Source organism: Doryrhamphus excisus, chromosome 9, assembly GCF_030265055.1.
Source record: "Doryrhamphus excisus isolate RoL2022-K1 chromosome 9, RoL_Dexc_1.0, whole genome shotgun sequence".
In the NCBI taxonomy this organism is placed as follows: Eukaryota; Metazoa; Chordata; class Actinopteri; order Syngnathiformes; family Syngnathidae; genus Doryrhamphus; species Doryrhamphus excisus.
The window spans coordinates 965,001-978,895 of record NC_080474.1 but is presented as its reverse complement, the minus strand read 5'-3'; the positions used below and the strand labels follow the sequence as shown (position 1 = coordinate 978,895).

The 13,895-nt window shown below is 45.0% G+C and overlaps 2 protein-coding genes across 2 annotated transcripts in view; one reads left to right on the top strand and one right to left on the bottom strand.

The window, feature by feature from the left end:
- Positions 1 to 2,726: 2,726 nt before the first annotated feature.
- Positions 2,727 to 4,539, bottom strand: LOC131135910 (trace amine-associated receptor 1-like). The gene is made up of 3 exons (XM_058082329.1): positions 4,519 to 4,539; positions 3,603 to 3,841; positions 2,727 to 3,537 (listed from the first exon to the last, which is right to left on the bottom strand). Exons 1-3 carry the CDS (start codon positions 4,537 to 4,539, stop codon positions 2,727 to 2,729), a joined length of 1,071 nt encoding a protein of 356 aa, XP_057938312.1.
- Positions 4,540 to 6,023: 1,484 nt separating this feature from the next.
- LOC131135909 (alpha-tectorin-like) overlaps positions 6,024 to 13,895 on the top strand; it is a 9,538-nt gene continuing 1,666 nt past the window's right edge. The window contains exons 1-16 of the mRNA XM_058082328.1: positions 6,024 to 6,069; positions 6,180 to 6,277; positions 7,138 to 7,365; positions 7,433 to 7,516; positions 8,163 to 8,268; positions 8,341 to 8,470; positions 8,558 to 8,801; positions 8,887 to 9,043; positions 9,910 to 10,060; positions 10,134 to 10,336; positions 11,036 to 11,170; positions 11,249 to 11,436; positions 11,519 to 11,667; positions 11,753 to 11,998; positions 12,076 to 12,238; positions 12,313 to 12,406. Coding sequence (XP_057938311.1) covers positions 6,024 to 6,069; positions 6,180 to 6,277; positions 7,138 to 7,365; positions 7,433 to 7,516; positions 8,163 to 8,268; positions 8,341 to 8,470; positions 8,558 to 8,801; positions 8,887 to 9,043; positions 9,910 to 10,060; positions 10,134 to 10,336; positions 11,036 to 11,170; positions 11,249 to 11,436; positions 11,519 to 11,667; positions 11,753 to 11,998; positions 12,076 to 12,238; positions 12,313 to 12,402 — 2,418 coding nt within the window. The 3' untranslated portion in view covers positions 12,403 to 12,406. The remainder of the gene's footprint in view (positions 6,070 to 6,179; positions 6,278 to 7,137; positions 7,366 to 7,432; positions 7,517 to 8,162; positions 8,269 to 8,340; positions 8,471 to 8,557; positions 8,802 to 8,886; positions 9,044 to 9,909; positions 10,061 to 10,133; positions 10,337 to 11,035; positions 11,171 to 11,248; positions 11,437 to 11,518; positions 11,668 to 11,752; positions 11,999 to 12,075; positions 12,239 to 12,312; positions 12,407 to 13,895) is intronic.

Sequence of the window (13,895 nt, the reverse complement as noted above, 5' to 3'; positions counted from 1 at the left end):
CCTACTGTAGTATATATATACATATATATACATATATACAACCGTACCAAATTGCTGTGAGGGTGTAATACTGCTACTGGCCATCAGAGGGCAGCCTTTCCTCTTATATGTGAAAATACACGCTAACGTTAGTTTGATGTTGGGGTTTAATCAATAAATCAATTAATTTTCGACGACAATTTGTAATTATTTGTGTGTTTTCCAAAACTGGAATGAAATCCTCTGAATCTTTTATGATATAATGTCATATTTCACTAATTGACAGCTCATCAATGTACATTTATTGTTATTGTAACTACAGTGGCCAACAGAGGGCAGCATTTCCTTATATTTATGATTATACACGGTAGCATTAGTTTCGTGCTGGAGTATGAATGTAAGTATGAATATAACAGCTGTATCTTCACTATTTTTGTGTTTTTATTTTAATAACACAAATATAGCTAAACTGGAATAAAATCCTCAGAATTTTTTATTATATAATGTAATGTATTACTGTTTGACATAAAATAAATGCAATGATTATATTCAATATGGACTACAAATGTGTACTGTTGATGTAATACTGCTACTGGCCAACAGAGGGCAGTTTTTGTTAAACGCGTAACCATAACTATAGCAATAATTGGTGCCAGTTGTGATGACGGGGTTCTAAATATGAAAAATCAATAACAGTAATATTGTTTTGTGTTCTTTTTCTTTCAATCATAATATGCAAGGCAGTATTGTCTCTTTTTTATACTGTGTAAAATAACACAAGCAAGAACTAGCTGGTGCTAGCTTGACTAGAACTCAAATGAAATTTCACAAAATGAATAAATGCAGTATTTCCAACAACACTTTTGTGTAGTTTTCTTTTTAAAAATTTCCCAAACGATAATATGAAATATTCTCACGTCCTTTCTGAGTATGTGCTGTACATTATGTACACGCATGTAATTACTGGCTGCACTCATTGCAGCCTGTCAAAAAAACATGCAAATATTATAAGAGGCAGATATTCAACCTTCAAGCCATTTCCAAGGTGACAGACAGCCAGCCCAAAAGCAACAATAGGAAAGACAAAAATAGCATCTCACGTTACATGCGTGTGAATGGAAACATTCCGAGTGTCACGCTAAAATACTTCCATGTCATGTACTTTCTCGGGGGCGTGATGTGTGAAACATGTAGAAAAATCCTCGCCAAGCAAAGGTCATCTTGGATACGAGCAAAGAATGGCGCTCGAGATGATCCGTTCCAGACCTTTTTTTGGATTATTTTTTGTAATATTGTTATAATAATCTTAATAAATCACAAGCTAAACAATTAAAATTCATTCATTCATTTTCTACCATTTATCCTCACAAGGGTCACGGGGGGTGCTGGAGCCTATCCCAGCTGTCTTTGGGCAAAAGGTGGGGTACACCCTGGACTGGTGGCCAGCCAATCCCAGAGCACATATAGACAAACAACCATTCACACTCACATTCATACCTATGGACAATTTGGAGAAGCTAACATGCTAGCATGTTTTTGGAATTTGTGGGAGGAAACCGGAGTACCTGGAGAAAACCCACGCATGCACGGGGAGAACATGCAAACTCCACACAGAGATGGCCGAGTGTGGAATTGAACTCCTGTGAGGTCTGCGCGCTAACCACTCGCCCACCGTGCAGCACCAAAATTTCAATGTATTCATTTTAATTAATGAACAATTTGTTATGGAAAAATATGCATTTCTATATGAATATCATGACAAAACATTAACATGGCCGACACCGACATATGATGATGTAATAATAATACATTTTATTTGTACTATAGCGCTTTTCAGAGTACTCAAAGACGCTTTACAGTAGAGAAAAACAAAGAGTTGAGCTAAGATATGTCATAATATTGTAAGATATGTCATGTAATGATAATAATAATGTAAGATATAATGATCCATATAGCGTATCTATGTTATATACATCTAGATCAGAGCAAAAAAAACATTCATTCATTCATTCATTTTCTACCGCTTTTCCTCACGAGGGTCGCGGGGTGTGCTGGAGCCTATCCCAGCTGTCTTCGGGCGTAAGGCGGGGTACACCCTGGACTGGTCGCCAGCCAATCCCAGGGCACATATAGACAAACAACCATTCACACTCACATTCATACCTATGGACAATTTGGAGTGGCTAATTAACCTAGCATGTTTTTGGAATGTGGGAGGAAACCGGAGTACCCGGAGAAAACCCACGCATGCACGGGGAGAACATGCAAACTCCACACAGAGATGGCCGAGGGTGGGATTGAACCCTGGTCTCCTAGCTGTGAGGTCTGTGCGCTAACCCCTAGACCACCGTGCCGCGCAAAAAAAACAAACAAACCCAAATAATCCTGAAAGTAAAAATTAAAATTAAAATTAAAATTAAAATTAAAATTAAAATTAAAATTAAAATTAAAATTAAAATTAAAATTAAAATTAAAATTAAAATTAAAATTAAAATTAAAATTAAAATTAAAATTAAAATTAATTAAAAAAACATCAGGTAAAAATCAGCTGGTGTATTTGCGCTCTTCAAAAAGTCCTTCTAAGATTTATTCTGTTAAAATGGATTCTGTTATTCTGGATCTGTTGGTTTGTTCCACATAGAAATAGAAGAAATAGAAGGAAAAAAAGCATCAAAAAAGGAACAAAAGAAGTACTAGCTAACATTTTCATGCGTTCCTCTGCAAAAGGATGAGAGCATGAAGTTCATCTACAGCAAGTCGGTCCTGCTGGAGTCCGGCTGCACAATCCGAAGCGTCACAACGAGCTTGATGGACCTCCTGAACCAGGGGTAGAAGATAGCGTAGATGAGCGGGTTGAGGCAGGAGTTGGAGTAGAACAAGCAGATAATAACGGCGGCCGACGACGCGTTGAGCGTGACGTCCTGGCCGGAGATGACCACGCAGAAGTAGGGCATGATGCACGCCACAAACACAACCACCACCACGCCCAGCGTCCTGGCCGCCCTCAGCTCCGAGCTCTTGGGGCCGTGCGAGGGCCGTGCCGTGACAACCGCCACGCGGGAGCGTTCGGCGCGCGCCTGAAACGCGGCGACCACAAACACTCTCATGTTCAGCACCACGATAACGAAAATCGGGCCCACGAAGGACAAAAACAAGTCCGCTAGTCCTGCGGCGGGACTGACGATGACCAGACACTCGCCGACGCAGGAAATGGCGCTACCCGGCCGCTGCAGAGTATCGATCGAACACGCTACGTTGAAAACGGACGAAAGCGACCAGCACAGAACGATGGAGACCCCCACTCTTCTCTTGGTGACCCTGACCTGGTAACGAAGAGGGTCGCAGACCGCCACGTAGCGCTCCACTGATATGAGCACCATGCTCCCGATGGAAGCAGACGTGATCATGTGATCCAGAAGGTACAACAAAGCGCACATCAGGTCCCCGAACAACCAGCAACCGTCCAGCAGGAAGATCTGAGACAACATGAAGAACCCCACGAAGAAGTCCGAGCTGGCCAGAGAAAGCAGCAGAAGGTTGGTGGTGGTCTGAAGACGCCTGAAGACAAAACGAAACTCTGGTCAGTGACCTCCAAGAACCCCCCCATGGACCTCGATACTTACCTAAAGTGACAGATTGAAATAATAAGCAGCAGGTTGAGAATGACGGTGAGCAGAGACATGACCGACAGCAGCAGAGTCGCCCCGACGACGACCGAGCGAGGACGCGGAGTCCTCCTGCAGGAGGTGTTGGCGAGCAGCGGGAAGCACAGCTCGACCTCCTCCGCCATCTCCGTCAGGGAGAACGTTTGACCGAGTCGGCTTTTCAACTCTCTTTCTCCTCCGCCTTCTTCGCCGACATCCTATCAAACGTTGGCGTCAACATCCTTTGGGGGATCCACGGCATCCCAAGGAGGCCATGTTTTCAAGTATCTACTCAAACAAGTGACCCACATGTAAGACCACCCCTTTTCTCCGGGTATTCCGCTTTCCTCCCACATTCCAAAAACATGCTAGTTTAATGTGGATGAAGGACTCGTACAGGTCAAGATTAGAGAAGAAACTAGGTGTTCTGATGGCCTATACTCCCGGAGAACCTTCTACAGTATTCCCAGAGGGACACAAAACCCATGGAGATGGTTGGGATTAGTCCAATGCAATCTCAAGTTCAAGTACGGAACTGATCCACAGCTACGATCAGGACACAAACCACAATGTTCCTCCTGAATCCGAGATTGGGGTATCCCTCCTCTCCAGGACCCCTGAACTCTGGCCAGATCGTGGTCTACAAAGTTTTCCGTCCACAAATCCACAACATCTTGAGTGGAGGTCAGCAGCGTACCATCTCCACCATACACAGGGGAGACAGTGTAGTGTACTAACCCCCCCCCTTACATGGTGGTCCAGAATCAACTAGATTTACTGAGGTGAAATCCATCAAGCAATGATGCTGCTATGAAACCAAAATGAGTTCTTCGGAACGTTCCATGAACATTCCATGAACATTCCCACCCTCGTGTATTACATAATGTGACTTTACTTCAGCCCCGGTCGGGGACATGTGCTCTGTGGGTGTTCCTCATCACCCTGTCAGCTGATAATTAGCACCGTCGCTACCAAAAACAACAACAAGACATCTGGAATGTTGAGTGACAAGGCGAGGGCGACTTAAGACGCCCACAACCACGGGGACACGGAGACACGGAGACAAGGAGACAGTCCTGCAAACGTCCACACCAAACCTCAACAGACGGACTTTACCCACGAGAGAAGACCACATCAACAAACGACTCTTACAGTAAGTCAAAATTATCTTTTAATGACGAGGGTGATTTCAATATTTCAAATAATCATTTAAAAAACAAATACTGTAATAAATACTAATAATGATAAGGCATTATTATTAGTGTCCCCTCGTTTAGGTTCCCAAAATAGCCCGCAGTAAGTGAAATCTGCAAAGTTTTTTGTCTTGTTTTTTAAACAAAACATATAATTAATTAAACAAAACATATAATTATATATGTTTTAATACTGTAAAAGCTCTCAAAGTTGAAACCTTCGTTTTGGATTTTAATAATCAACATAATAAAGGAAATAATAAGAGAAAATAAGACATAAAAACCCAGTTTACCACCATATAAATACACATTTTAACATCATTAGAGACCTCTAGACATGAAATAACACCCCTATAGTCACAGTTACACTCGTATTACCCAATATAGAGGACATAATAAGAGAAAATAAGACATATAAAACCAGTTTACCGCCATATAAATACACATTTTAACATGATTAGAGACCTCTAGACATGAAATAACACCCCTATAGTCACAGTTACACTCCTATTACCCAATATAGAAGACATAATAAGAGAAAATAAGACATAGAAAACCAGTTTACCACCATATAAATACACATTTTAACATGATTAGAGACCTCTAGACATGAAGTAACACCCCTATAGTCACAGTTACACTCGTATTACCCAATATAGAAGACATAATAAGAGAAAATAAGACATAGAAAACCAGTTTACCACCATATAAATACACATTTTAACATGATTAGAGACCTGTAGACATGAAATAACACCCCTATAGTCACAGTTCCACTCCTATTATCCGATATAGAAGACATAATAAGAGAAAATAAGACATAGAAAAACAGTTTACCACCATATAAATACATTTTAACATGGTTAGAGACCTCTAGACATGAAGTAACACCCCTATAGTCAGTTACACTCCTATTACCCGATATAGAAGACATAATAAGAGAAAATAAGACATAGAAAACCAGTTTACCACCCTATAAATACACATTTTAACATGATTAGAGACCTCTAGACATGGCATAACACCCCTATATTAAATAACATGAGTCCAGAAATGTATAATAATTCTGTTATTATGTTGCGGTATTCTTTGGACTAATTGTAAAGTTCATTACATTAATGTTGACCATCTTAAAGCTATTGTACGTACGTATGTATTACTATATTTTATTGTGTGCCTTTCAGCTACCTGGGAGCCAACCTCCATCATGTCCTGCTTCATTCTATACCTGGCGGCGCTCGGCCTCCGGGCAGGTAAGACAGCATCCATGTTTCTGTCTCCATCCTGAAAAAGCAGCAAAGAAAAACGTTTCGTTAATGTGTGTTACTATGACAACACATATGGAAAATGTTTGTATCTTCAGGCGTGGCTACAATGGACCAGACTTTCTCCAGCTCTGGAGAGATGGACATCAGCGCCTGTCCCATCACTTACTATGGACAGGAGTACCAAAAAGTCTATGTAAGTAACACACAGTCGTAACCAGTTTACCACCATATAAATACACATTTTAACATGATTAGAGACCTCCAGGCATGAAATAACACCCCTACAGTCACAGTTACGCTCTTATTACCCAATAAAGTAGACATAATAAGAGAAAATAAGACATAGAAAACCAGTTTAACACCATATAAATACACATTTTAACATGATTAGAGACCTCTAGACATGAAATAACACCCCTATAGTCACCGTTACACTCCTATTACCCAATATAGAAGACATAATAAGAGAAAATAAGAAAATAATAACCAGTTTACCACCATATAAATACAGCTTTTAACATGATTAGAGACCTCTAGATATGAAATAACACCCCTATAGTCACAGTTACACTCCTATTACCCAATAAAGTAGACATAATAAGAGAAAATAAGACATAGAAAACCAGTTTACCACCATATAAATACACATTTTAACATGATTAGAGACCTTTAGACATGAAATAACACCCCTATAGTCACTGTTGCACTCCTATTATCCAATATAGAGGACATAAAGAGAGAAAATAAGACATAGAAAACCAGTTTACCACCACATGAATGCACATATTAACATGATTAGAGACCTCAAGACATGAAATAACACCCCTATAGTCACAGTTACACTCTTATTACCCAATATAGAAGACATAATAAGAGAAAATAAGACATAGAAAACCAGTTTACCACCATATAAATACACATTTTAACATGATTAGAGACCTCCAGGCATGAAATAACACCCCTATAGTCACAGTTACGCTCTTATTACCCAATATAGAAGACATAATAAGAGAAAATAAGAAAATAACCCATTTTTTTGTGTTTACGACAAAGGTGGCGCTCAACGACAGCCGATTCACGCTATGCTTCAACGGCGCTTACCAAAGCGGTGTCCAAAACGACTGCATAGTGATGTCGGGAGGGACAGCGGACAGAGGCAACTGGTCCGTACTCACACAGGAGATCCCCGCAGGATCCGGGGTCCATAAGATCTTGCCAGACCTGAAGCATGCTGGGAAATGCGTCAACGTGATACCTTTGAAAGACAGGGAATATTCTGAGGCAGGTTGTTGGTTGGTTTCCCTCCAGAGACTTTGTCGTGTTTGTAATTGACCTTCTATGCCGACAGGTTCAACAGGTGGAACTGGGAAACTTCGGAACACAGGCCATTCTCGCCATCAGGACGTATTCCGGGTACACGGATGCAGATCTGGTAAGTAAAATTTCCCTCCATTATGACATCATTCCCATAATAAATTGTCACCGTTGCTTTCCCATCCATCCATCGTCTTCCGCTTATCCGAGGTGGGGTCATGGTGGCAGGAACCTAAGTAGGTAAACCCAGACCCCCCCCCGGTTACTTCGTCCAGCTCCTCTTGGTGGCTCCCCAGGTCTTCCCAGGCCACTTGAGAGACATAGAGACATAGTCTCCCCAACGTGTCCTGGGTCTTCCCTGAACACCTCCCTAGGGACCAGATGCTGGAGCCACCTCATATGGCTCCTGTCTCCGCGAAGGAGCAGCTGCTCTACTTTGAGGTTCTCCTGGCTGACAAGACTTCTCCTCAAGAGAGCACCCAGCCATGGAGCTATGGAGGAAACTCATTTGGGCGTTCCGGGGGCATCCTGACCAAATGCCCGAGCCACCTCATCTGGCTCCTCTCAATGTCTAGGAGGAGCACTTCTACTCCGAGTTTCTCCCAGATGACAGTTCTTCTCACCTTATCTCCAAGGGAGAGTCCAGACAATCTACGGAGAAAACTCATTTGTATTGTGACATGGGCCAATTTAAGATGGACCCCGGGCCCCGGGACACCCCTGTAATAGACCTGACTTCTGATGAATAAATGTCTTTGGTGCAGGTGGCGGACGCGCAGGTCAAAGGTCAAACGGTTTCCAAACACGTGTTTCCCGCCAACGAAACCAGCACGGGCGTCATTACAGACATGAGTGGATGCCGACTCTCAGGTTAGACGCTGCGATGGCTCCTGTAGTCCGGTTCAAACAATGACCCGCTATCCCGAATATCCCAAACGACAGGTTCCGTGTACATGACCAATACCACGGTTAGCGACCCAGACATCTGCTCCATGGTGACCTGTGACGTGAATGGAGTCGCCACCGCCGTCAGTGACTGTGCGCCCATGCACCAATGCCGGGGCAACGGAAGGTAAATTGGCGAGCCGTCCAGTTGGTTCCCTACAACAATTCTTGGGTGTTTTTGAGTGACTTTGCGTCCCCGTATCTGCGCCATCAGCTGCAGCTTTGACGCCATGTGCACTCTTACCGCCTCCACCGTCATCGATTTTATCGGCCGCGTTCACACCGTCTCCGACCGCTGCGGATACACTCTAATGAAGTCCGAGGCTGTCCCAAACGTCCGGATACAGGGCGTCTTCCGAGAGCGCCGCCGCAAAGATGTCAGCTTCTTGGACCATGTGATCCTGCATCTGGACAGCCAAGATGTTCAGATGAAGCTCCTGCAAGGTGGAAGAGTGGAGGTAAGAATGGACCCACACTCGATCCGGAGACATGACTTGGACTGCGATTGGTTCACAGCGTCTGTGGTCTTCTGTCGCCATCAAGATCAATAACAGGTTGCAAGCCCTCGACACCACAGCTACAGTTGTCCACGGCGTGGAACTCTTCAAGGGCCCGAGCGGAGTGACTGCTAAGATATCACAGTCCGACTACGTGCTGACAGTATTCTTTGACGGCAACATGGCGCAAATCCACCTAAAGGGTATGTAATAAGACCCGCTTACTTGTAGGCATACAGGGACTGCAGATAAGCCCGGACGTCTGTATTAGTTATTGTTGTCAGGAATAAATAATCTGGCTCTCATTCTATAATTTGGTTCTTTAAGAGTCCCTTATCCTCTATTCGAAACCCACTTCGAGTCCTCAGGGGGAGGATTTCCACAGTGCGGCCCCCAGAAGAACATTCAAATCTACTTGTAGGCTCACATTAGCTCAGTACGGCACAACAGAAAGAATGCAAGTTCTGGTCAAGCTGTAGGTTTCCGTAGTCGGAGTGGACCTCGCTGCTGGGTTTACCGGAGTCAATGTGAGTGGCACTTTGCGGAAATCTGGGCTGGATCAGAACCGTCATCGGTTAAGAGTTTAGACCAACAGGGATCTCTATCAGTGACTCAGGTCCAGTATCAAGTCATCAGAACAAGTAGACTACAGCTCTACCTGAATAGGGAGTTCTGAAAAAACTGCGTACATGGTCTATAAAGGTGATGCCTTCGAGGGGGGCACCTCTAAAAACGGCAGCAAATCTTGTTAAACGGACGGTCTGGCTTCAGTCTAAGGAAGTTTAGCATAACTGGTATTGGTTCAAATGCAAAGATTGTACCTACGGATATACGTAGACCGTTGGGTGGAACCCACTTTAGTCAGTCCTACTTAGGTTTCTGGTTTCCACCATCGACATCGAGATACTTACATGGTCGACCACTTTTGACAAGATAAAACACAAAACCCAAAGGGGTCATTAAAGCATGAAAACATGCATGCACAGTGACTTCCTGTTCAGTGCAAAAGAAGCTTTAACATAAAAACATGGCGCTATTAATGTGGATTTTACCGCCATATTTTTAACAGGTGAAAACGAAGCCGCTGTGCACGGATTATGTGGAAATTCTTCCGTGGATTTTAGCGAAGAGAGAGTCTCGGAGCACAGCGTTACGGGCTGTGAGATGCAACACAAAGAAGCCGAGGATAGCATGATGGACTGCAACTCCACGACTGAATGGTAGAACACTGAGTTACGTGGAACGTCTGAAATCCTTACGACTGACGGGACCTCCATGTTTGTTTCCTAACAGGTGTCAGCTTATGCTGCAAGATCCCTTCACGCAGTGCCATGTACACATCCACCCAGAGGCCTTCATTTCGGCCTGCGTCGACCATTTGTGTCGATCCCCGGCAGTGGATGGCATCGAATGCCACTTCATGGAGGCCTACACCAGGGCCTGCCACCAACAGGGCAATGTCACGGTGGACGACTGGAGATCAGTGACTGAATGCGGTAAAGAGATTAGCATTCCGAGAGGTTTCTTGTCAGGCGAATTCAGGAACAATGGACCCCCAATGTTTGGGGCTGCACGGCGGTCGAGTGGTTAGCGCTCAGACCTCACGGCTTGGAGACCCAAGTTCAATCCCACCCTTGGCCATCTCTGTGGGGAGTTTGCATGCGTGGGTTTTCTCTGGGTACTCCGGTTTCCTCCCACATTCCGAAAAAAACATGCTAGGTTAATTGGTGACTCCAAATTGTCCATAGGTATGAATGTGAGTGTGAATGGTTGTTTGTCTATACGTGCCCTGTGATTGGCTGGCCACCAGTCCAGAGTGTAGCCCACCTGTCGCCTCTCCAGGTACTCCGGTTTCCTCTCACATTCCGAAAAAAACATGCTAGGTTAATTGGCCACTCCAAATTGTCCATAGGTATGAATGTGAGTGTGAATGGTTGTTTGTCTATATGTGTTCTGTGATTGGCTGGCGACCAGTCCAGGGTGTACGCCGTCTCTCGCCTGAAGACAGCTGGGATAGGCTCCAGCACCCCCGTGACCCTCGTGAGGATAAGCGGTAGAATATGAATGAATGAATGAATGTTTGACTTATGGACAGGTGGAGAATTGTCTAAGGAAAAACCCATTCATTATCATTTAGGATTTCAATTGGAAACATCATTTTTAAGAGGCTTAAAATTAAAAAAATTGTCTTACAGCTGCCGGTCCTGAGGCTCTCTGTCGGGACAAGTTCTGTACGGACCAGGAATTCTGCGGCGTGAGCTACGACGGAGAAGCCCACTGCCTTTGCCGAGCCCTTTTTGCCTCCGACTACAGAGCCAACGACAAGTTTGGTATGTCGATGACAATGCTTGGCAACAGTTTTTAAACTGGCTTTGGAAGTTTGGAGTTGCATCTGTTTGCCGTTTCAGGTGAGCCGGCGGTTTGCAACCACTCGTCTGCGGTGGTGAACATGCACTGTTGCCTTCTGTTGGAGAAGGGCATCGACTACACGAGGCTGCACCTCAATGATGAGAGCTGCAAAGGCGACATTGACGATAAGACCCACGTGGTGACGTTCAACTTCAATCGGGACCGTACTTGTGGTGCAATCATCAAGGTGTGTAGCCGAGTTACGAACAGACAGTTTGGACTGGCTGAATCTTGAACACTGACAAACTTGGGCATGCGCACCGTTTCAGGCAAACTCGAGTAAAATCACCTACAAGAACGTCATCATGAGCCCTAACGTGTCCAGTGTCGTAACACGGTACAGCAACGTGCACATGGACTTCTCCTGCCATTTTGACCAACCAGACCTGGACGGCCTGGCCATCAGAATCAAAGACAGGTGAGCTGTCTGGTTGGGGTCCGCTTCCGGAGCTGCTACTTTTGCTACATTTGATGAAGATATTCCTTGTGTTTCCGCTTGGCAGCCCAGTGATTAAACATTTCACGTCGGGAGAGTGGGATTACACCCTGACCATGACTGCATACACGAATCCTGGAAGAACACGACCCGTACAGTCAAGTACGGGGGTTCTGCTGAATGAAAAAATCTGGATCGAGGTCAAAGCGTACGGACTGGAGGGAAACGACATCTCGGTGGTGACAGAGTCCTGCTGGGCCACCGATCGCTTGTCTTCAAACGGGAGTGTTCGATACGACCTCATCATCGCGGGGTGAGTTGTGTCCAAAGACGCCAACAAGGATTCTGTTCCTGGCGGTCCTTCACGTCTCCCCCCTTGTATCCACGTAGATGTCCTAACCCTGCTGACTCAACAATCCATATGGAACGCAACGGGCAGGGAACGTCCAACTACTTCTCCTTCAACACGTTCAAGTTCTTGGGCACAGACAGTGAAATATTCCTGCACTGCAGGGTCGACCTGTGTGCACAACCGGGAGACTCCTGCATCCAGGTCATTTGGAGATTCCCAGTCTATCCGTTCCATTAAACACAAGCACTCAATGTGTGTATTTGAACACTCTTCAGGTGTGCAACCAGCCAGCAAGGAGGCGTAGATCTCTCCGGACTATTGACACGACTGGAGGTCCAGCCATAGTGACCATGGCCTGGACTTAAGCAGGTGAGCGTCACCTACAATTCCAAAAATACATCGCAATTCGGGAATAGCTCGTCATTTGGAATGCTGATGCCACTTTGGCGACAGAGGCAAGGAAAACTACAATTGATGGAAGAACGCTCCAAAGGAACACAGATGGACTTTGAGGACAGGGTGTAGTTAGAGAGAAGACAAGATGATGGAGGGCCTGGGGGATGGATGGGGTCTGCTTTGTGGTCTTCTCAGTCCATAGACTAGTCTCTTTTGGCCAAGCAACGCACATTAGTGTCTCATTCAACTGGGGAAATCCCAATAGGGTCCCAAAAGTGCTATGGATGGATGGATGGATGGATGGATGGATAGATAGATTGTTGGATGGATAGATGATAGATGCATGGATGATGGATGGGCGGATGGGCGGATGTTTGGGTGGTTGGATGGATGGACGGATGGATGGATGTTGGATGTTTGGGTGGTTGGATGGATGAATGGATGGATGGTTGGACGCTTGGGTGGTTGGATGGACGGATGGATGGATGTTGGATGTTTGGGTGGTTGGATGGATGAATGGATGGATGGTTGGACGCTTGGGTGGTTGGATGGACGGATGGATGGATGTTGGATGTTTGGGTGGTTGGATGGATGGACGGATGGTTGGACGCTTGGGTGTTTGGATGGATGTTGGATGCTTGGGTGGTTGGATAGACAGATGGATGGATGTTGGATGTTTGGGTGGTTGGATGGATGGATGGACGGATGGTTGGTTGGATGCTTGGGTGGTTGGATGGACAGATGGACGGATGGTTGGATGTTTGGGTGGTTGGATGGTTAGATGTATGGATGGACGGATGGTTGGTTGGATGCTTGGGTGGTTGGATGGACGGATGGTTGGATGTTTAGGTGGTTGGATGGTTAGATGTTTGGGTGGTTGGATGGATGGATGGATGGATGTTGGATGTTTGGGTGGTTTGATGGATGGATGGACGGACGGTTGGACGCTTTCTTGTTTGGAGAACACATATTTGACCAGCCGTGCGGTTGTCTTGGAGATGAATGAAATATCTACCTAATGCAACAACATTGTCAGTGTGGCTCTTGCATCATGCCCCCCCCCCCCCCCCCCCCCCCACCTGTTTGTTTCACACCTTTGATTGCTCGTGGGCCATCGAGGAGCGCTCGTGCCGCAGGTGTGTACTCCCTCTTGATGCAATCATACACTCGCTTTGTTGTTTCTTTTTCAGCAACTTACACGTCAATCAAAGACGAATGTCACTGTCATTACCATAAGCACAATGTCACTAAGATACATTCCCACATTCTGTCATTCAGTTTTCAATAAGATACATAGAATTACATTTCAAATAATTACAATCGCGGGCATGCTGGAGCCTATCCCAGCTGTCTTCGGGCGAGAGGCGGGGTACACCCTGGACTGGTGGCCAGCCAATCCCAGGGCACATATAGACAAACAACCATTCACACTCACATTCATACCTATGGACAATTTGGAGTG